This window comes from Strigops habroptila, chromosome 12 (assembly GCF_004027225.2).
Source record: "Strigops habroptila isolate Jane chromosome 12, bStrHab1.2.pri, whole genome shotgun sequence".
Classification (NCBI taxonomy): Eukaryota; Metazoa; Chordata; class Aves; order Psittaciformes; family Psittacidae; genus Strigops; species Strigops habroptila.
Genome location: NC_044288.2, coordinates 16,374,263 through 16,397,065, shown reverse-complemented (window position 1 = coordinate 16,397,065; position 22,803 = coordinate 16,374,263). Strand labels below are relative to the sequence as shown.

Here is a 22,803-nt window from a genome sequence, read left to right as displayed (position 1 = left end):
GCATGCTTGACAAGTGAGCAGAAAAGCAGCAAGGCCATGGCAGGGGGCGGCATGTCCCCATTTACCATGTCCCCTTGTACCCCCTCAGCTGGCACAAAGGATTAATTAAGTTCACCTTTTGAAATCAGCTGTGGCCCCATCTTCCAGGGAAAGGGCAGCATCCAGAAAGCAAGAGCAGTGCAAACCATGCCAGGCACGGGGCAGGCACTGCCTGTCACCCATGCTGCCCAAGCATGGAGACCCAGCCTGGAGCGAGGTGGGGGCAAACTGGGCACAGCCCCCTTCCCATGCACCCATTTGCGTCCACCCCTGCTCCTGGCCTGTGGGCAGGTTGGGCAGTTTGCCCTCCAGTGTGTGAATGCCGCATTCAGGGCTGTGCAAAATGCATTGGTTCTGGCACATTAGCGGACAGCTGGGATCCTTCCCGGGCAGGCAGGTTTCACTCCTACCTCTGCCTGCTGTGCTGGAGCGGGGGCTCATCCCAAGAGAGGGGAGCAGGGCTGCGGATGCAGGCTGCAAGCATGCTCCTGGGGCTGAGGTCCCCCCAGCAGCCCTGCGAGGGGCTGTGACAAGGAGGGGGCCCCAGGGCAGCTCTACAAGCTGCCATGCTCCCCAGCACATGTGAGGTGCTGCACCCATGGCTCAGCCAAGCCCTGCACAAGGGCAGCCACAAGCTGCATCCTGAGAGCTTGGGCCCCAGCACCATCGCAGCAGTGGGCAGGACCAAGGGACCCCCTTTCCAGCTGCCCTGGGCGCAGGTCCTGCCCCACAGCGCCTGCCACCCCCACTCCCCTTGGGCCAGCTTGGGGCAAGTTGTGCTGCAGAGCCAGCTTTAGGCTGGGGGGGCTGCGAGTGCAGCTGGGAGCTGGAAGAGGAAACAAGATCCTGGAGCTAACGGCCGGCAAAGCGTGCCCCTCGATGAAACCCTAGACCTGGAGCAGGCTGGCAGGAGGGGGTGAGACAGCTGCAGCCCTCCCTGCCAGTGCTCCGGGCACCGGGGCCAAGGGGGATGCACAAAGCAGGCACTGCAGAGAAGGGCCTGGGGCTGGAGCCCCCCAGCTCCTGCTCCCAGGGGCACGGGGCTCCAGGGAGGCCACACAGAGCCCATAACTCACTCTTATCTGGAGTCCCGGGGCTGGTGCAGGCAGGGGGGGCTCGGGGGGTCCCCAGGCACGGGGCCGGGCCCCAGAGCGCTTTCCCAGCCTGGGAGCCCGCGGCAGTTGTGGGATCGGTTTCAGGGCGATGCTGGTAGCGCAGTTCACGGTGGCTTAGCGCAGCAGCAGCTAATGGGGAACAGATGCGAGGGTGCTTTGTGCCGGAGCAGGCAGGAGCGGGGACATCGCTTCCTGCACCTGTGGCACTGCCTTTTCATCCCCCAGCAGCACCCACAGGGCCCCAAGCTGGTGAGGAGGCAGCCCCTGAACCCACCTTCCGAGCTCAGCTGCATCCTTCACGCCCCAGGAGCAGCCCAGAAACTGCACCGGGGTCTATTCCAAAAAAAATAATTTATCAGGTCGGTATTTCACATACATAAATATTCATCTCTGTGGCTATGTACAGATGCAGCAGGAGCCCGGCAGGCAGCAGGGCTCCTGCCCACAGACACTTCCACTGAAGCCAAAGCCCAGCTCCCTGGGCGATGCCATGAGCATCCCAGGCAGTGCCCACCCTGCAGAGGCTCTGGCTCCCGCTGCCCTGCAATGCCAGGCAGGTCCCAACCAGGACTGAAGGCTCGGTGCTGAAACACAACCGAGAGAGAAGGACACCCTGCTCTGGCCCTGCAGCTCGTAGCCCTGCCTGCCCACTGCTCACACCGGGCGAAGCAGGGAGCCTGCGGTAAGCTGGACTCACTCCCCGTGAGTGAGAGGCAGCCGCGGCATCACCCTTCCCCAGCCACCCTTAAGTCCTCACGCTGGGGTAGGAGAAGAGGCGGGGAGCCAGTGGCAGTGGGTCATGGGTGAAGACGGAGTCATCGGAGGAGCAGGAGCTGGCGGTGTCCTCACAGGAGGGTGAGTACTGCTCAAAGGGCATGGAGAGATCCAGGTACTGCAGGGAGAGACGGTACCATCAGCACCGGTGCTGTCAGTGCCCATGCTGCCCACCCCGCTGCCCATGAGACCCCCCAATCACTCACCTCCTCTGAAACGGCTGCCAGGATCTTGTCCAGCCCCTCCACGAGTTGCTTGAAGGTGGGGCGCTGCGAGGGCACGGCATGCCAGCACTCCCGCATCAGCATGTACCTGTGGGGTGATGGCATGTTAGCGGGGTCTCACCATGCCCCTGCCCACGCTGCCTGGCCGGTACTCACAGCTCGTGTGTGCAGTTGGATGGCCGGTCCATGCGGTGCCCCTCCTTCAGCAGCTTAAAGAGCTCCTCAACAGGGATGCCAGGGTAGGGGGAGCCCCCCAGCGTAAAGATCTCCCACATCAAGATCCCAAATGACCACCTGCAATCACATGTGGCAAAGTGAGGTCAAACACATCCCAGGACCCTCCCTGGGCAGGTGGGGCCTCAGCTCACCCTCCTGCACCCTACATGGAAGGAGGAATGGGAAAGGGTGGCATCAGCCCTGGGGAGGTTATGCCCTGATGCTGGATGCCCCTGAACTACTCACAGGGACCCTCCAGTATATGTACAACCCCATGGCACTGCCTCAACCTCCCCAGACAGCATCCTCATCCCATACCCGACAGCACCCTCAGCCCCAGGACTCACACATCGCTCTGGTGGGTGTAGACACGGTCGAACAGGGCCTCAGGTGCCATCCACTTCACTGGCAGGCGACCCTATGAAAGCAAACCCCCTGCTCAGCCCTGGCTGGGGGTCCCTGTACGCCCCCCAAACCCCAGGGCCCCCACTCACGTTACTGGTTTTCTTGTAGTAGTCGATGTCGTGGACATCCCTGGCCAAGCCAAAGTCAGCGATCTTCATCACACTCTCTGCCGTGACCAGCACGTTGCGGGCAGCCAGGTCACGGTGGATGCACTGCCAGGGGAAACATCACCCATGGAGGAGGTGAGATGGTGACTCCAGCTCCATGTGTCCGTTGTCATCCAGAAGGTGGGTCAAGCTTTAAGCCCCACATTTTTGGGGAGTTACTGCCCTGAGCTTTGCTGGACGTGGCTGGGAGGTTCTGGACAGCCCAAGGGAAGGGGCTGGGCTCCTTCTCCATGGGGACAGTGGGTTCACCAGGGATACACCGTTCCTCCATCACTGCCATGTCCCCCCCCAGGCTGTGCTGAGCACAAGCAGTCCCCGCGCAGGCTGCGCCAGTCTTACCCGTTTGGACTCCAGGTACTCCATGCCACGGGCCACCTGGTAGACACATGAGACCAGGTCCTTGAAGGAAAGCTGCTCCTCAGGCGTGGCAGCCATGTCAAAAGCATAGTCAGGCATTGGGGGGCGGCGGGCACGGAGGTATTCGCGCAGGTTGCCCTTGGCAGCAAACTCCACGATCACGTACAGAGGACCTGGAAGGGCGTCCACGCCACTCAGCCCCTGCCCTGTCCCACCACAGCATCCCACCTGCTACCGAACCCAACAGCCCCCATTCCCCACTCCATGCCCATGCCCTGCCTGAGCCCTGCCTCCAGAGCCCCCTCACCGTCCTGTGTGCACACTCCCAGGAGGTTGATGATGTTCTTGTGCTTGTCCATGAGCTTCATCATCTCCATCTCAGATATGAGATCAGCCAGGTCCTTGTCGGTGGCATTGTCTGGGGAAGGAGGGCTGTGTCACCATGCTGGCTGGGGTGGCACCACAGCCTGGCACTGCTGCACCTCTCTGTGTGGGACACTGGCAGAGGAGCTGTTACCTTTCAGCATTTTGACAGCCACAGTGACAGCTCTGTCTGGCCGGTCTCTGTCGATGCCGTAAGCCTCTGCCCGCACGACCTGGCCAAAGCAGCCTTCGCCCAGGGGCTTGCCCAGCACCAGCCTGGCAGGGACAGGCAGAACCGTGAGGCACCACAGGAATAGCTCCGCTTCCCCACAGGGCTGCCCCTCTCCATCTAAGCTGAATCCCAGCACACCAATGTACAGTGGTGCTGCAGAGACCTCCCCATCCATCACCCGTGTGTTGGTGTCCCCAGGGCAGCCAGGGAGAGCAGCCCCCGCCCCAGACCTGCCCCACACAGCGCCGTACTTGTCTCGGGGGAACTCCCACTTGGCATCGAGGGGCAGGTCCAGCTCCATGACCCCAGCCAGCATTGGGGCGCAGCTGGAGGAGAGACGCGTGACGCGCATCAGGGATGTGCTGGACTTCCCGGAGGAGCTGGAGTCCAGGGAGAACTGTGGAGAGAGCCCAAGGGACCTCAGCCACCCTGCCCTGTGCTCCAGAGCCAAACAGAGACCGCTGCAGAGAGATCCTCACTTGGAGGCACAGGGCAAGGGAGCCACAGGAAGCAGTGGGGAGGGCAGCCGTGAGGCTGGCAGCAGGGTAAGGTGATGACACTGTGGAGCCGGTCAGTCACCAAGGTCCCCCCACACCTCCAGGGCTCCAGCTCGGCACCAACCTGTCGGATGAGCGGGAATTTGGAGAGCTTGTGGACTGCCATGGGCTCCAGGGGCTGCTTGCTTGATTGAGTCTGCATCCGGCACAGCACCACGATGATGATGGCCATGGCCACGGCCAGCGAGCCCGAGGTGTAGATGATGATGTCCGTGTACTTGGTCTCAGGGGCTTCAGCTTCCCGCACCAGCTCCTCTTCTGAAGAGAGTGAATCAGTTGGCCTGAGACATGGTCCCTGCGTGCCGGGGGTCCCAGCTCCTACCCCAGGACCCCCACCCCTACCTGGCAGCACCGTAAGCCAGGCAGACTGGTAGGAGAGACCGATGGAGTTCCCTGCCAGGCAGGTGTACTCGCCAGCATCCTCCACAGAGACATTGCGCAGGTACAGCACCTCCACCTCAGAGCTGTTGATGTCTGCGGTCTGACAGGGAGAGGGATGGATGCTCAGCATCCCTCCTCCTCGAGGGGCTCTGTGCACCCAATTTAGGGTAGGTATCTGGGACCTGGGTGCTTCCAGCCCTTGTTACCTTGAGCACTTGCACATAGGGGACCCCGTCGGGACCGTAGCTGCTGCCGTTCACCTCAATGTGCTTCAGCCACTGGATGTGGGGCTGGGCATCACTATAGACCTTGCAGAAGAACTCCACATCACTGCCCACCAGGGCTGTGGTGTTGGCGGGCAGCCCAGCCTGCAAGATGGGCCTGTGCGGGGACCTCTCTGCACACAGGAGAGCAGAGCAGTGTCACCTACATGGTGGCCCGGAGCAGGACTCCTTTCTCCTTCCCTTTCCACCCACCATGAAGTTTCAGCAAGCCCTTCCCCAGCCCCATAGCAGACCAGTGCAGACTTGAGCCTGGCCTCAGTTCCCACATCCCTTGGGTGCAAGGGACACACAGGCTGTGCCAGCAAAGAGCACACGAACAGAGGCTCCTCCACGCCCTTCCCCATGATCCCAACCCCTTTGCAGGCATGGAGGGAATGGGGAGCCAGGACAAGCACCACGCTGAGGAGCACTCACCCAGCACGTCTAGGAGGTAGCTGTAGTGGATGCTGCCAAACCTGTTCTCCACCAGGCAAGTGTAGTTGCCGCGGTCAGAGGGCACCACACTCTCCATCACTAGGCTCCAGTGCTGGTGCCGGAGCTGCAGAGGGGGGAGGTAAAGTGGGAGGTGTGATGGGGGAGCCAGATCCATGAGGGGACGCTGCAGAGGGGGGACCTGGCCCTTACCCGGATGCCCCCGATGCGGTGCTCCCCCCGGAACTCGCGCCCATTCTTGAACCAGCGGATGCTGGGGCTGGGGCTGCCCGAGGCCGGGCAGCGAAACTTCACTGTGTTCCCTGCGGGCACCGCATACAGCTTCTTGTCCATCCGGTGAGGATGAGTCCAGTAAGGAGCTGGGGGGGCACGGGATGTACAGCGGGAGGGGGTCAAGGGGCAGCATGGAGGCTGCCGGAGCTGCTCCCAGCCACTCATGCTGTGAGCAGGAGGCAGCAGTGCCCCGTCTGCCTGGTCCTGCCTGGGATGGCACTGACCTCTGTGCACATAGACCGGCTCCTCATTTCCATCTCTGTGAGGACTGTCCCCATCACTATCTTCATCATCATCACCTGACGCCAACGAGTCTGCAAAGGAAAATGGGTTGGGAGGGACATCCCTGCCTGCAGGGCTGGGCAGGCAGCGGCTGCCATGCTGCCCCGGGGGGAGCTGGGCGCTGCCAGGGCTCCTACCCACAACAGAGATGGTGAAGTTGCGCAGGATCTCCCCCGTTCCCCGCACCCGGCACACATAGAGCCCCGAGTCCTCGTAGGAAACCTCCAAGATCTCCAGCAGGCTCTGCTGGAGACGGATGCGGCCCCCTGAGACGAGCGGCCGGGACTCCTTGTACCAGACCACGCTGGCACCACTCTGGTTGGCATCACAGTACAGCTTCAACACATTGCCCGGGTCCAGCAGGAGATGTTCCTCTTCTGACTCCAGCAATGGACTCTCTAATAGCTCTGGAGAGACGCTGTGAGTGCCCACCCTGGTGATCACCCCTCCCCAGCAGGACCCCACCATGTGCCCACCTCAGTGTGGAGAATACACAGTACAACACAGCCCATACCCAGCTCTGCCGCCCTGGAGGCAGCGAGGGCTGGACTCTGCCCTGCGGCGCAGGGACATGGCTTCTCCAGCAGCATGTCCCCATCCAAGGCCACACATGCCACCGTCCTTCTGCAGGGGCCACTCCCAGCAGCACAGGGTGCTCGAGCCCATCCTGCCTCACCCGAAGGCACCAAACCCTCCTGGCAACCCACCTTCGGACCTCCACATGCCCCAAGCACGGCTGGGACCCCACAGCCTGACCGGCCACAGCAATGCTGAGCTTGGATGTGGTGTCCTGCCTGGCGATGGCCAGCAGCAGCAGGAGTGTGCATACGGAGGGCAGAAACAACTCAACCCGCACTGTAGCAATACCCATCACAGTCCAACTGATGCATGCAGGGGTCTGGGGGGACATAAGCGTATTCCCAGCCCTCTGGATGGCCATTACAAGGGGGACATGGGGTAGCTGGCCCTTTGGTTCGCAGGCACATGTCCTTCTCCTGTACCCACCACCGAGAGGCAGGGATCGTCTAAGATGTTTGCACTCCCCACCAAGCCATGCACAACTGCCACAGCCCGCGGCGTTCACACCATCCCGCTCCGCTGCGGGTCCACCGAGCGAGCTGAGCCCCCGTAGTGCAGGGGCAGCCTGTCTGGAGCCACCCTGCCCCTTCCAGCCTCCACACACCTCATCCGGTGACGGAGACACTGACCCCCTGCCGGACCCCAGCCAGATGGGTGCCTCCAGCTCCCGCCAGCCCAGCCCCGCAGTCAGAGCCATGGGGGTCGCACCCAGCACCCCCCGGGGCTCGATGCCCAACTGGGGACAGCATCCAAAAACCAGGACCCCACCGCAGCGTCCCCAAGCCCCGTTTCGCCCTCCCCGTTTCGCAGCCGTACCTGGCTCCATCGCCCTGCCCTGGGCAGCAGCCGCCAGCAGCAGCCCCACCAGGACTTGCGAGAGGGGCTGCATCTTCCAGGCCCCTCCGGCGCGGCGGCTCCCACCCTGCGGGACAGGCAGGGCCCGGGTGAGCGGAGCCGGGACAGGCAGGGACCCGCCGGCGGGGAGCGGGGGGCTGGTCCCGGGGCACCGTGGGGCGGGGTCCCCGGGGCACGGCGACGGTGGGTGCGCACGGAGCGGGGGCAGAGCACGGGGGTCCCTGGGCACGGGGAGACAAACCCCTTGCAGCACCAAACCCCCGCGACGGCTCCGGGGTGGAGGGGTCCCGGTTGGGTGCAGGGAACCGACCCCTCCAGCCAGCCGCAGCCTGGCCAGAGGGTAGGCGGGCAATGGGGGGTGTCCCGGGGAGAGGGGTCCCGGTGCGGGATGGAGGGGGAAGTGTCCCGAGGGCGAGGGTCGCGGCGTTACCGGCAGTGACGGGCTCCCTCGGCGGAGCCGCCGCGCGGCGCGAGGAGGGCCCGGGCAAAGTCCGCGGGCCGGCGAGCTCAGCGCCACCGCGCCCCACACCGCGGCCCCATGGCGGGCAGGGCTCGGGGCGGCTCCGGGCTGCGGCTGGAGACGACTCCTGGCTCGCTCCGGCCCCGTTGTGCCGCCGCCGCGCCGGGCGCGGGCACTTTGTAGGGGCGCGCTCGGGTTACAGCGGCCCCGCCCGGAGCGCCGCGGGGGGAGTGAGAGAGCGGGGGGGCACCGGCCCTGAGCCGCGGCTTCTGCCTCCGGCACCAGCTCTTTCGCGAACCGACCCAACGCCGGGCTGGGGGGTGCGGCACCGGGCACCCCCCCGGTTCCCGCCAGCACCGAGAGGCGGCCCCTGCGCACCCCCCGTCACGGCCCTGCCGCCGCAGCATCGCCTGCGGGTGGGAAACTGCAGGGGGCTGAGAACCCCCGGGGGTGCTCCCCCATCACCCACCGCGCAGACCCCACATGTTGGGTCCCCACGTCAGGAGCACCACACCGCGACAAAGCCGCTTCCATCCCCTCTTCCCCCCGTGGCACCCAGGGAGCACCCCGGGGATGCCATGGGCTCCACGGCAGCAGTGCCCACCTGGCGGGTGGCCCTGGCCTGGGCTGGGTAATGGCGTTGCTGGGTGCCCATCAGCCTGCTCGCTAATTGTGCTGCAATTAGTTGTAGCGTTATCGCTGCTGGTGCCATAAAGTGGCTGTGACCCTCATTAGAAGCCTATAACTGAGCGTCGTAAAACATGGCCAGGCTGCGAGCCAGGGTTGGAGTGGCCCTAATCCGACCCATAAACACTTTGCCTTCACTTTCCCCATGCTGCTGCCTGCACCAGGGCGGGCAGACCCCACCGTGCCCAGGCCCTGCTGCCCACCGGCCCACACCGAACCCCCGGGCACTGGAGGAGCCTGGCCTCAGGCTCTCAGAATCAGCACAGTCCCCAGGCACACCTTCCCATGAGTATCCTGCTGCCAGCAAGGGGACTGAAGGTGTCCCCAGCACACAGTCAGGACCTGGCCCCATAGCTGCTCTCCCCCACTGCATCACCCCCTGCTTTGCCACCTTCCTGCTTTCCAGCAAAACCTGCCAGGGCCATGGTGAGCCTCACACACAGCCTTGTCCATGCTCAGCATGGATCCTGAGCTCATGTGAGTGGGGTGCTGGTGTCACTGTCACCCCTCACCTTGGACAGCCATGCCATGAGGGCCAGGGCCCAGCCTTGTCCACCCAAAACCAGCAACTTCCACCATGACATGGTTTCACTGCAAGGGCTGGTTGGTGCTATGATATCCAATAGCACCATCCGCCCGTGCTGCTCCCCCCGGGGTGCTGGTCCCCATCCCAGGGTGCTGTCCTCCCATGGGGTGTAAGAGCACCCGGAGCAGCCCGGGGCCGGCAGCCCCCAGCAGCTGTTCATTCCTGCCAGCGCGTGAAGCGGACGAGAACATCAATTTCACGGCGCAGCGGCCGCCCCTGCAGAGCTGCAGCGTGCCGGAAGCACACAAAAATGTTGGGTTCAGCTCAACTCGAACCGAAACCAAATTAAAACCGGAGAGAAGAGGTTTGTTCCCAGCACTGGGAATGCCAGAGGAGCGCTGGGACTCAGGGCAGTCTGTGGGAGCCACTGTGTGGGATGGGCATGGAGAGAACCCTCACACCCCAGCGCTGGATACGGTGCTGGGTGCGAGTAGGGGGCAGGGACCGGCGCTGGCACCTCGCTCTGTGTCACACCAAGGGCCAGGGCGATGTGGCGCAGGCTGGGGCATGGCAGGGCTGTGCTGTGGGCCGCTAGGAACCAGTCGCTTCCCTGCCGTGGGGCAGCGCAGGGCCAGGCTTTGGCTGCCTGGCTTGATTTATAACAGCAACTGACGGCAAACAAAAAGCCCTTCATGGCAGCACAGCCCCACCGCCTGCCACCCGCTGCCGGCAGCACTGCCATGGCCTCCGCCACACCAGCAGCTCAACAAGGGGAGATTGTGCCAGCGCCGGCACCCTGCTGTGGTGCACTCCTGCCACAGCACCCTCGTTTGCTGACCCTGCTCCCCCAGCCCCGTGGGCTGCTCCCATCAGCCGCGGCACCGCAAGGGGCACATGTCCCCACAGCCACTGAGCCACAGAAGGCGGGAGCTCAGACTCAGCAGGGTGCCCAGGGAGGGAGCATGTCCCCAGGGCCCCGCAGATGGGGCAGCGAGTGGGCTGGCATAGTGCAGATGGGGCAGGGAACCCGCTCTGCCCCATGCCCAACCGAGGAGAGGTGACCCCCTGGCCAGACCCTCGCCTTGCTTACATGCACAGGGCCCTGCGGCAGCGAGCACGCACGAGGGGCTGGGCGCTGGTACGCTGGGGCTCCATCCTCCCGCCCCTGCCCCTTCCCCCAGGCAGTAAATCATCCCCGCTCCCCTCATGAAAGGCCCGTGTATGCGCTGCCGGCACAGGGAGCCTGCCTGGTGCCAACAATATTGCTCTTGGAAGGCAGCCGGGGCTGCGGGAACACAGCCGCCCCTTGTGCCTGGCCCCAGCGCTCGCCGCCACTCCCGCTGCGGTGGCACCTGTGGCACGGTGGCTCCTGGGGGGGCCAGAGCCCGGGGGGCTCTTTCCTCCTGGAAGTTTCTCTTGGCCTCCCCTGAATGGCTGTTGTTTGGGGCTCCCTGTACCCCGTACATGCACGGAGCCCGGAGGCTGAAGCTGAGCACGCTCATGCCATGTGCTGGGGAGATGTGAACCCCCCAGCACTGAGGGATCAGGCCAGCCCTGGAGCACATGGCTCCATCCAGCCCTGCTGGCCTTGACGCATGGTAGCTTCTGGTCCTGGCCACAACCTGCTGTCATTGTATCAGCAGGGACCTGCCGAGGCAGGCAGGGGCCGAGCCGGAGGGACAGGCAGGATGCTCTGCAGGGGCCAGGTCCTGCTCCAGAGGTGAGCACTTGGGCTTGGGGCAGTGCTGTCTCCCTGGTCCCTCTTGCCTGCCCATCCTTATCTCCGTCAGGGAGGGACTGATGGAGCAACCTGGCCCGGTTAAGGTTTAACCAGGCAGAACTTGGCAAACATGAACCTGCTGCTTCCTCTGGGGAGCCAAGAACGTGGGGCCCGGCGCAGGGGCTGCTGGACAGGGACATCAGGGCCCTCAGGCTCTGGCCAAGCCCCCAGCACAGCACAGGAGCACTCACAGATTCGGGCACTGAGGGCCATGCTGGGAGCATATGGGGCTGGGGCTGGCCTGGCAGTGCCATGCCTCATCCCTACTGCAGCTCTGCTGTCCCTGCCCATCCTGGCTGTGCTGGGGAGCACTGTGACTGCAGCTGGCACAGGGAATGGGGTGCATGAAGCCAGGATGGGCACTGTTCCCCTTGGGGACATAGCACACACCATGTGCTGGGCTGAGCACCATGGTGCCCATCCAGGGGCCGAGCAAGCAGGAGCTTTTGCCCACCAGCCCTATCCCTCTTGGGGCACTGGGGCTTTTCCCCAGTGATGCGGCCATGGTAGGGCGCTGTGAGGCAGGAGCGGGGCCGCCCCGCTGCTCCCAGCCACTAATGGCAAGCAGGCGCCGGGCCCTGCCTCCACATCTGCACCTGATTTACTTGCTGGAGCCAGCAGGGCCATGAGGGATGGCAGCGGCTGGGGCTGCGGCCGGGGCTGAGGGGAGACCCGTGGGGAGCAGCAGGCAGGGTAGGCTCCATGGAGCTGGCTGCAGCACGGGATGGCAGCACTTCCATGAGGACGTGGCTGGCGGGTGGCTCTGTGCCCTGCATGGTGCCTGCCAGCCCAGAGGCGCTCCATGCCCTGTGCTGTGCCTGCCAGCACAGAGGCGCTGGGGCTCGGCCCGGTGCAGGCAGCCAGAGCTGCAGCCTGGTGAGGTGCTGCCCACAGAAGCCCCGGTGGGGAGGAGCAGGACTGGGCAGCCCTGGCCACAGCCAGGCAGGGCGCTGAGCCGACAGCTCACCAGCACCAGGGCACAGCCTGGGGACACGGGCCATGCTCCATCCTCAGCCTCCCCTGGTCATACGGGTGGCTCTGGCCTCACAGGCAGGCTCCAGCTCCATCATGCTGGGGTCCCCCCCAAGAGCCATCCAGCAGCAGGATGGGCAGCCAGCAGAGTGGGGACACCAGTGACTTTGGCACGCACCTGGTCTGTGTGCTTGGAGCACAGGGATGGGACCAGCACGGACCCACCATGGGCACTGCAGCCCACAGCACGGCTGGCAGGGGCTCCTGGTTGTGGCTGGCACAGGGGCTTGCCAGCCATCCTGCTGCTGGGGAAGGGGACATGCTGGGGGTATGGGCAGTGCCACAGCCACCAACTGCACCTGTCCCAGTGAGCGCCTGCACATATGGAAGGGCTGGGAGGTGCCAGACATGCCACAGCCCTGCAGTGAGGAGGGGAAGGGGTCAGTGAGGGACAGGCTGGCAGCAGCTGGCACACTGCCCCGACAGAGCTGCGTGCCACTGGAGGCAGACGCAGCCTGTCCCTCCCAGCACTACTCACACAGCTGATGGCAGAGCCAGCACAAGGCCCTGCGCTGCTCCTGGGGACACTGCTGCTGTGGACACTGCTGCTGTGGACACCAGTCCTATGCGCTCTGCCCCCCAAGCACCCAAGCCTGCCCCAGTGAGTGAGCTTCCCTCGAACAGGACAGCAGCAGAGCACGTTTGCCATCACACTGCTCTGGCAGCACAGAACAGCCCAGCGCCAGTCATGGATGTTTTCGGCACAAGCTGCGCAACAGCTTGCACAAGTGCCAGCAACCTCCCAGTCCAGACTGTCCTGTCCTCCCCTTGGTGGCTGTGGTATGCCCAAGGCCTCATGACTTGCCAGAGCAGCACAGAGGAAGGCTCTTACCGGCTTGGTTTGGACCCCAGGGTGCCACAGGATGACAGCAGGGCCTGGAGGGCAGATGGGAACACAAGCTTCCCGCCCCTCCCAAATATTTCAAAGGTGTCTGCATCCTGTTCTTTGCTTTGAAGTATGGCAAAATCCCAGGAAGGGCTCTAGCAGAGAGACAGCACCCAAAAGTAGTAATAAACACTCTATTCGGAGAGCTTCACCTTAGGGAAACAGCAGATACATAAACACTGTGTACAGGGGAAGGCAAAACTGTCAGTACACAGACAGGAGTGACACACCGGACTGGGCAGTGCTGGAAATGGATCCCTCTTGGTGTTGATGCACAGCACATCTAGTGGGCACCTGCCCTGGTACAGCAGGACGAGAGCGAAGCAGCAGAAATCGGAGTTGGAGGCCATCCAGGGCTACCAGGCACACACTTTCCTTCAGGTCATCACCATTTTCTACTCATTGATCAGCTCGCAAGGTTTAAAAGGACTCCTTCAGTAGCAGGAGACTGTCACACCTCAGCAGCAGAGCAAGCCTGGAAAACATTAGGAAGGCGAACCCAGACCAGCAGGAGCCTGTCCTAAGGGAAGATGGCAGATTCTGTGCAGGGTGAAGAAAAACAAAGCTCATGCACAGCCTGGAGTGGGGAAGGGAAGGCAAGCACTCCAAGCACTGAGATTAGCAAACAGCTCGCTCTCTCCTTACTTAACCTGACCAGCGGATTTGGGAAGTGCCTCTCCAGCACAGCTCAGCTGCTCCCCTGGCACACAACCTGCAAGCTGAGGGCCCAGAGGGTCCTCCAGCAGCTGCCGGGGCCAGGCAGGAGGCAGCAGCCTGGCTCAGCCCTCTCTGGCATGATGGGACAGGGGATGCCTGACTCAAGAGCACTAGCACTGAACACAAGGGCACCCCGATGCCCAGGACTCTTGCAGTGGGCTAGCACAGAACAGGGAGTGCCTTAGCTTAAGGGAAAGCATCTAAAGAACTCATCCGAAACACACAGCGGGTCTCACGTGCTGCCCTTCCTTGCGGGACCTTTTCTAACAGAGCTGGTACATTAGCACCATGAAGAGACCACCAGTCTTAATTTCTGGGTTTGAAATACAGAGCACCTCTTTTCTGGGATGGCAGAAATGTGTAAGAACTTTGAGGAGAGTTGGGCAAGTAGTGTCTAATGAAGGACTAACCAAGGAAGGTTTCCAAAGATTGTATGTTTTTAGTCAGCTAATGATTTGACCAAGTTATACTACAGTTTTCTGCTGCATCTAGATTTATTCCCTCTATTTTCCCTTAAAACCCTCCTTCCCCAGAGTATTTTGGTAGCAGTAGGGAAAATGCTGCACTTCCATGCAGACCCTGACAGAATTAAGAGATGAGCTCACCCTGCTCTACCTTCCTCTGCTGGTTGCATTCAGACCTTGGAGATCTCCACCGCTGCCAAGTTTGGCTGAGTTTAAGTCACAGGGGGTAAAGACACACACGGTGAATGATCACATACACCTGTTTCCATAGGAAACCAGGCTGAACAGTTACTTCCTTCCACGTGGAAATCTTTGGAGCAGAGGGCTGGGGAGAGCCAGAAGCTCTAACCCCTCTCACAGCGCTGTGCTCCCACCAGCAGCAGTTTGCACACCAGAAGTTGCCACTACACGAGACAGACCCAAACAACCCAGCTCCAGAACCAGCGGCTGCAAAAGGCTCTGAGGGCAATCAGTGGCTCATGAAACCCTGCACACAAAGCTGACTGGAGGAGGCACGAATGAGATGCCACATTGGTTATTTCCTACTTTAGCCTATACAAAGCCAGGCAGCCTGCGCCGTGTCCCATCCACGCTGCGTAAGCACTGCTCACTACAGTCTAGGAGCTCTCCTCCAGCAAAAGCCACCTCTGAGCATGGGATGCTGCCCTCCAGGTGCAGGAATCCATTATTTGCTCTGGTGAGGGAGGAGGTGGCCACTACCAGCCTGTTGCCAAACCCTCCTTTTACCAGGTACACACTTCCTCTCACACCGCACCCACCTTCACAGGAAGCAATTACACAATGAAAACTACTCTAAGGGAGTGAAGTATTTGCTGTCTAGCAAGTCTCTTCCAGCTGGATCCTTTTCCTGACAGATTCAGTCCCCGTTCTGCTCAACGGGTGCATACAGGAGGGTAGGGCTTTGCTTATCCAGAGGGATAATGAAACCATTGTGGGCTGGCAAAGGATGTGCGTTCTTGGGCCACCAACAACTCCAAGAACAGTGCTGCAACTTGCTCTAGAAGTCTTGGCTGAAATAACTGTAGCCTCCTGGGGCGGTTGACTCTTCCCGGACATACTGCTGTGGCGGGAATGGTCCAACAACCGACACTGCTCCTGGCATCCTGGACATTGAAGGGAGCGAGAGGAAGAGAAGGGAAAAAAGGAGACAATGTCAGAAGTGCTCTGAAACCTGCCAGCTGCGATCACTGCTCAGCAGGCATGGCTGTCAGTGGAGCAACAGCCTACTGCAGCCAAGTCAACAACTTGCCAGAAACAGCTTCCAAGTGCATCCTTGCCCTCCGTGCCTGTGTGTAAACAGACACCTTTAGCATGGCAGAATTAGCTACCACACAGCTTGAGCACTGTTAAAGAGCTTCCATTACAGAGCAAGAGTCCTGCCTCTCTTCAGGCTACAGGAGCTGGCCTGGAGCAGGGCCGAATGGCTCGATCCAAAAGCAGTGTTCTGAAAGGGAGTTGTGTGGCTGCAGAAACTCAGACAACATCCAGGTCCCTAAAGGGAACATTTATGTGTGCGTGCTGGGAACATCCTCAATGTTATCTGTCTAGAACGGGATACTTGCTACTCACCGATCCAGTTGTGCCATTCAAGAGCCAAAACTTTCCTGGGCTGACAGATGGAGCACGTGCCTTCCAATCAAGTACTCCAGAGAGCCAAGGGAGCATAGGGCTGTTATTCCATAGACAGGCAACAAGAGATCCCAGTTTTCCTCCTGTCCTTTCTGGGAAATTTGGCTAAGAGTCTGTCCTCACTTCAGGTAGGATTTTCCTAATACCTCTTTCTTCCAAGGTCCTCTCTAACCAACCCAAACTCATTACTGAGTCTCTTTTAGCAAAGAGTTTGAAATTAAGAGATCTGAACTTTGACAGTGTCCAGAACAAGTAGTTTTTGTATTAATCATCTGGCAGCCTAATTTTTCTTTTTTTATTAATCAGATATGCAGGGAAGCCATTATTAACTCGCCAGCTGTGGGAGCAAGCTCAGGAATATAGTCTTGGTTTCTGGAGCATGCCGACTACATGCCAAATTTTAAGATGAGCAACCCCAAGAGAGATTAGAATGGCAAAAAGATCCCCTCTGAGCCAGGCTTTAATTAAATTAAAGCCTCAGTTGCTACAGAAACCATGTTTAATGGGTGTCAGGCTGGACACGCTCCCTGCAAAGGTCCACACTGCGCTGAGCTATCAAGAACGAAAATCAACTGCAGGGCACTTCAGCAGCATCCCAGAGCTGTCTGCAGAGGGAGCTGCCGAAGTGAATCGGCTTCAGGACAAACCACACCGGTTTGCACAAACCCTGTCGTTCTGCTTACAAGTCAGCTGGAAATACACATTGAAAACTGCATTTTAAGTTATATTTAAGCCACTGATTTGAACAGCAAGGCTGGAAACACTCTTAGACAAGAACATTACTTACTGATTCTTGTGTTTGAAGCCACTGATGTGAGCTTGGTACTGCTCTATGGAGTTCAGTACTATGTTACACGTGCTGCAGGGGTACCCCTTCCCAGCTGAAACAGACAGCAGTGTTAGCACACACAGCTAGCCAACAATTTGGTGCCTGAGTTAGAAACAAGTGAGATAATCAATCACCTGATGTGTTAAACAACTGCTAAACAAAGACAAATAGCAAATCAAGAGCCTGGCTAGGTGGGGAGGTCACTGAATCCCAGTATCTCACCTCACAGACAGTCACTGCGAGGGATTCCCTAAGCCAGAAAAGTTTTCCTGGTCAGTACATGGGTTTGTTTATCTATAAAAGCAAAGACACATTTCCTATAAACAGTTCAGAGTATCAGACATAGTAAAAGTCTCAGCATTAGGGCACCGAACCTGATGTTATAGTGTCTTTCCAACAATGTTTATCTCCCAAATTCCCACTCCTCCTGACCTGTACATGTTATAATAGAAAATGAGGGAGATAATTTGTAAGCTTGTAGTGTTTCAATAAAAAAAAAAAGCAGCCAGTGGAGACTACACACAATGTCCAGCTCCACAATGCAGCATTCTGCTAAGCCTTGCTGAGGTGCCAACTGAGAATATGAAGCAATCTCCTCAAGCAGTTTGGTTACACTCAGAGTATCAGCTAACTGCCCCCTCCAAAAAAACAAGAAGTTTCCAACAATAGTTGTACCAGACAGATCAATGGTTTTGTGTAACATGACAACTCCAGCTGGAATTAAAGTTCAGGAGGTCACAGATACCAAACAGGCAAGCACGGCAGCACAGCTCAGCACAGGAGTCTGGAAGGGGAAAATCCTGGCAGTTGTCCTCAAGACATGAAGTGCTCCTGTATTTGGGCTCGCTGGGGAAGGCTCTTGCCTGTCTTGCAAGGAAAACGCTTCCTTAAGGTGAAAGAGGAGACTCACCCCAGGGGTGCAGAGCAGCATAATCACTGAGTGAGAAGCACAGCACACGATGTAGCAGACACTGCCCCACTCATCTGCTGCACCTCAGGAAGGTTTCAGACTCCAGTGAGACATCCAGCTCTCAAAACAGAGCTGCACTTGGGCAGGTAAGGCCGGAGGAGCTGTTACAGCCCTCGCATCTGCCTCCCTACACAGTTGAGGTCAGGATCTCTCTGTTGTAAATCTGGCAAACAGGAGCATGCACAAAGTTGTCTGAACTGCCCCCCTGCACCCCAAACAGGCAGTTCCTAGAGGAGCTTTAAGCAGACAAACACCTTGGTGTTGTGCTGCAAAGAACACATCTTTACCTGCTGCCAGCCAGGTCCCAGCAGAGAGTTTAGGGACAAGCACGGCTGTTAGGACCCAGAGGTGGGCAGAGAGAGCAGAAGAAAACACCCCTGACTGCAGCCCATCGCATCCAAGCAGCCCCTGACTCCGAAACCCCTCTTGAACGGCTCAAGGTCCATGGAGGTGCATCCTCGGGTACTGGGGTTCTGCTGGCACTTGATGGGACACATCAATCAGGCAGGTGAGGACACTGCCCACCTGCCCGGGCTGCAGCTCTGCCACTGTCAGCGCCTGACTCACGCTGCTTGGAACCATTCATCAGAGCTCACTAATTAGGTGAAGAGCAGATGGGTACCGCTGGAGAGCGAGCACCTTCCATCTCCCACATGACTACACGAGGTGGGAGAGAATATTACTTGGATAATTGAGCCTCATTTCTCATAAGTGCTACCGGTATCTAAAGGTGGCCTGCAAAGAATTAGAATAATTAATCTTCTGCTTGTGTGGGTTTTTACAACAGAGAACGAAGCCCTCAAAGAAGATTTAAAGATGATTTGTCTGCTTATTATTTACCTCAAGCATCCAGCAGGTACTAGACTGCCTGGCCCAACAGAAGGCTGCTAGGAGGAACAAGGGAGTTTACTGTGAGCTCCTAATGCTTTCCCTGGACTCTAAGGGCTTTCATTGTGTAGAAGTGCTCATAAGCAGCAGATCATAAACCAAATGAGTTTTAGCTGTCTGCCTAAAGTTCCTCCTTAATAGCTCTTTTTATTTTTTTCCCCCACATTCCTGCTTGCTCCAGAGAGAGTTGCATTAGTTCATCAGATGAAGTGCCCACACAGAAGCAGAAAAGCATCCAGGGAAAAATCTCTCTGGCTTTCATGTGCTTTGAAGCAGCAGGTGCAGTTAAACCTATTTCTTCCATCTTTGGCTCGTTCCCTTCGAAGATGTTTTTTGAAGCATCAAATGCCACTTTTATCTTTCCATTTAGGATGCAATCACCTAGCTGGAAACAGCACTGGCCAAAATCCCTGGATTATCCGCACAGAAAATAAAGAAGACACATCCCTGATTAGACAACATTGCAAAATACAGCCCAAAGCTTGTCACGAGTAGCTACAGTCTAAAACCTCTCCTGCTGCCAGGGAGAACACCAACCAAATCAATCTTAGGGCATATAATCAAGATCCTCATCATGAGCAATTCTCCCCTGCTCCCTCCACTCAGACTCTCATCCAAAGACCTGTCAGATGCATAATGCTGCTCTCCAGCTATTCAGCTATTTATTCTCTGCCTGCTGAGAACTCACCCATGAAGGACGATGCCGGTGCGTCAGGGGTTCGGCCATAGTGTGCCATCAGCTTGTGTTTGGTCTCTTGCTTTCTGTGCTTCTTGCCTACGTAATGTTGTTTTGCCATAAGGGGGTTGTTAAAAGTGGCGTGGCAGAGGCTACAGAACTTGTCTGGGTCAGTAATGTCCTTGTTCTCTTCGTTAGAAGACACGGTAGAGGTGGGGAGTGCAGCAGGATGTTTCTGGGGGGGCATCGCTTCTGTAGGGTGAATCCAAACTCTTGGTCAGTCATGGAGCTCAGAGGTAAAGAACAGTCAAATTATTTCCCCAAAACCCACCTCAAAAAAAATAGTCCACTACACCTAAAACCCAAACCCAGACAGAGAATGTAAGGCCTCTAGATAAATACACATTGCTCCTACCTCTTCCCTTAACACTGCAGAACTGAATGGCGCGTGGTAAGACAAGGCAGAGTAAGCCAAGAAAACTTCTAGGGTTAAAAAAACCAAATAGATTTGCATATTTCTCCTTAACATAAGTGTGGCTGTATTCAAGAAACCCTGGATATGAAGGAGCTTCCACCTTCTATTACCACGACCCAGCTAGAATATGGGTACCAGTCCCTGAAAGCAAAGGCAAGAATGTTTTGGGAAACATGGTGCAGCTGCACGACTTGATACTGAACCACAAGGAGTCTTGCCTGAGAAACAGCATAAATGGGCCAGGTCCGACACAGTGAATCCACACAGAGAAGCGGCTCTTCCGTCTGATGGAGAAACCTGCACCCTCTCATTACAAGGTACCAAAGACCAGAGCAAGGAACCTTCTAAGGATCAGAGAGCTCCTCTCATGCCAAAATGGAAGGTACGCACCAGGGCGCTCATGTACATCCTCCCCTTCCTGAAGGCTCCGCTCATTCCCCTGGGCCACCCTGACCCCAGAGGTGGCTTCACTGTGCACACACAAAGCAAAGCCACGAGGACACCCTGGGATGGACAGCTTCTGCCTGGAAGATCCCAGCTCGGAGCTAGCACAAGCTGCCATCCTCAGGTGCACTCAAAGGCTGCGTTTTGCCTCTGTCCTGACCAGCTACAGCACCCCAAGCTCTCAGCTGACCTCCCGCCCTGGAAAGAGCTCTCCCTTCCCATCCTCTTGGCTTTTCTGTCTGGGACACACAGGCAGCTGCACTGGGTCAGACCTGAGGTCTGCCTGGACTGTATCACATCATGAGCAGCGAGCAGTAGGCGCCGTGGAAAAAACATAAGGTCAGGTCAAGCATGTACTGATGTTTCCCACTTACACTCTCCCAGACCCCAGCTATCTGCAGCTCACAAGTTCTTGAACCTCAGAAGCTACATCTTTGTAGCTGATCAGGCCTGATGAATTTGCTGTATCTGAGTTTCACCCATCACTTCACTCCCTGTAAGCTTTTAGCCAGCACTGTAACCTGTGACAGGCATTTCTACACAGAGGGATGGGTACAACACTGCCACAAGCTACATTTCTCCTCAACAAAGCAACACAAAACAACACACAAGGTTCTGCCAACGCCAGCCCACCAAGCGGGCTGCTGAGAGGCCAAGTCTGGAGGTGTACTGCTGGCTTACTCTGCTTCATAATAAAGAGTGCACACATCCTCACAAGAGCTTACACTTGGGGTCCAATGAACCTCTTGACTTTTATATTGCTTGAACAGCCCCTCAGTACAATCTGCAGGAGCCAGAGCAGTCATACCTTCCAGTCTGGGGGACTGCTGCTTCATGTTCTTGGCATGAGTCTTGCCCAAGTAATGAGACGTTGCCACGGCTGGTGAGGAGAAGGTCATGTTGCAGATGGGACAACACTTGTTCCTGTCTTCCCCATTGCTGCCTTCTTGCTTGCTATCCTGTGCACATAGAACCACGGAAGGGCTGAGGTTGGGAGGGATCTCTTGCAGGTCACCTCATCCAACCTTCTTGCGCTAAGAAGAAACACTAAGGTTTGGGGTCTAAATAAACAAGGTAATCAGAGACACTGGTGTTAAGTTGAAGAAGTGTGACTGAGCAGGATGGGTTAAGGATAAGGTTAAGTTTGTGGCTGCTAGAATTGGAACAGGCAGCCTTTTACTCTGCGAGGTGTGAACTGAGCAACACAAACACCGCTATCAGCTGGGTCATCTGCAACACGACGCCGGCGGAGCAGGCGGCAGCAGTCATTTCTAAGCCTAACACTATGTGTGAAGGCATCTGCCTTTATTCCCCCCTACCCCCCCGCAAATGTTGGGGAGATAGGGATTAAAGCTGAAGCAATCATAAAAGTAGAATCTGTTTCCCAAATGAGTCACGGGGCAGACAGATGGCCAAGTGGAATGCCGTGCCTTTACTGACCAACAGGCTCCAGCTACTGGCCAAGGAAACCTACATAAGTATAAACCAGATCGCTCTGGAAGGAGAGTTCCAGTAGATGGTCAACCCAACGCGCTCTCGTGGCAGTAAAGGTTATGCAATGACACTCCTGACAAGCTGTTGCTCTTATTCACTCTTCCCTGTCCTTTTGAGCAAGACTATCAATAAAAGACAACGTGTGTTTGTTTAAATGGGAAAGACATACTCACAGAGACTATTTAAATGGGAAAGGCAGCAGGAACCATGCTTGCTGGGACAAGGCCCAGCAACACACCTAGCATTGAGCTCTTCACTTATCACAGTTCCCTTTCCAAGAGTGTTTTCATAGTCATAAGATGGTTTGTGTTGAAGGGACCTTAAGATCATCCAGTTCCAACCCCATGCCATGGGCAGGGACACCTTCCACTAGAGCAGGTTGCTCCAAGCCCCTGTGTCCAACCTGGCCTTGAACACTGCCAGGGATGGGGCAGCCACAGCTTCTCTGGGCACCCTGTGCCAGCGCCTCAGCACCCTCACAGGGAAGAACTTCTGCCTAACATCTGATCTAAACCTATCCTATAAAGGCGCCAGGGCCACACAACAGCCTCTAGCCCGGCAGGTCCCAGGTATTTCAGCTCTACTCTCTCACCTGCTTCGCATCCAGCTTCATCTTCTTCCCGGGGCCGCGCTCCTCCCCGCCGTGGATGGACAGGTACCGCCTCACCTTGTTGGCGTGCTTCTTGCTCTGCGGAAAGCAGAGAGAGACCGGCCCGCCCGCTGCTCAGCGCCCCGCGGTGCCCGGCGGCGGCGAGCGGCGGCCCCCGCTCCCTACCTGGTAGTGAGCCAGCCTCTGGGACTCGGAGATGAGCAGCGCGCTGCACACCTTGCACTGCGCCTCCGTGAAGATGTGCCCGTTCTCCCGGATCAGGCGCTCCACTGCGGGACACACACGGACACCGCGCACAGCCGGGGCGTCAGCGGCCCGGGCAAACCGCACCCCCCCAGCCCCGCCGCCTCGACCCCCGGCTCCTCACCCGCCTCCTTGCCCACCGGCAGCCCCGCGGCGTCCCCGTTGCTACCCGCCCCGTCCGCCATCGCCGCCGCCACCGCCTCCCGCCGCTCTCGCGAGAACCGCCCGTCCCCCCGCGCTTAGCAACCGCGGGGCGGAATCCCGCGAGAGCGCGGATGGAGGCGGCAGCGGCCATGTTGGTTGTGGGCAGGGTGGCGGGAGACCGGCGGCCGTGCGGGCGAGTCAGCGGAGCAGCCGGTTGCTGCGGTGACGGCGGCTCCTGAGGCACCAAAGTGTCGCAGGGGGAGGGTTGAAGGTGCTCCTCCCCACCGCGCTGG

General features: G+C 58.5%; 1 protein-coding gene across 4 annotated transcripts; it reads right to left on the bottom strand.

Moving 5' to 3' along the window:
- Positions 1-1,486: 1,486 nt before the first annotated feature.
- On the bottom strand, positions 1,487-22,592 carry FGFR4 (fibroblast growth factor receptor 4). 4 transcript variants are annotated; one of them, XM_030503899.1, is made up of 21 exons: positions 22,491-22,592; positions 22,289-22,392; positions 22,106-22,201; positions 20,828-20,978; positions 19,113-19,352; positions 6,239-6,508; positions 6,044-6,133; positions 5,739-5,905; positions 5,529-5,652; positions 5,037-5,227; positions 4,792-4,930; positions 4,514-4,707; positions 4,144-4,289; positions 3,815-3,936; positions 3,605-3,715; positions 3,280-3,470; positions 2,863-2,985; positions 2,716-2,786; positions 2,309-2,446; positions 2,135-2,240; positions 1,487-2,046 (listed from the first exon to the last, which is right to left on the bottom strand). In XM_030503899.1, the coding sequence occupies exons 1-21, from the start codon at positions 22,549-22,551 to the stop codon at positions 1,900-1,902; spliced, it is 2,982 nt and encodes a 993-aa protein (XP_030359759.1). In that variant the 5' UTR covers positions 22,552-22,592; the 3' UTR covers positions 1,487-1,899. The 4 variants fall into 4 exon arrangements, with proteins under 4 accessions (XP_030359759.1, XP_030359760.1, XP_030359762.1 ...); XM_030503900.1 differs by lacking the exons at positions 20,828-20,978; positions 22,106-22,201; positions 22,289-22,392; positions 22,491-22,592 and adding an exon at positions 19,516-20,062; XM_030503902.1 differs by lacking the exons at positions 19,113-19,352; positions 20,828-20,978; positions 22,106-22,201; positions 22,289-22,392; positions 22,491-22,592 and adding exons at positions 7,497-7,602; positions 7,966-8,078 and having other exon boundaries at positions 1,900-2,046.
- Positions 22,593-22,803: the final 211 nt, after the last annotated feature.

Bases quoted from the DNA above. Each gene is read 5' to 3' on its own strand.
- FGFR4 (XM_030503899.1), bottom strand. From the start codon at position 22,551: ATGGCGGACGGGGCGGGTAGCAACGGGGACGCCGCGGGGCTGCCGGTG. The intron at 6,509-19,112 runs GTGAGTTCTCAG...GCGTCTCTCCAG, and splicing joins ACCGGCATCGTCCTTCATGG to AGCTATTAGAGAGTCCATTG. The intron at 2,986-3,279 runs GTAAGACTGGCG...TTCCCCTGGCAG, and splicing joins AGTACCTGGAGTCCAAACGG to TGCATCCACCGTGACCTGGC.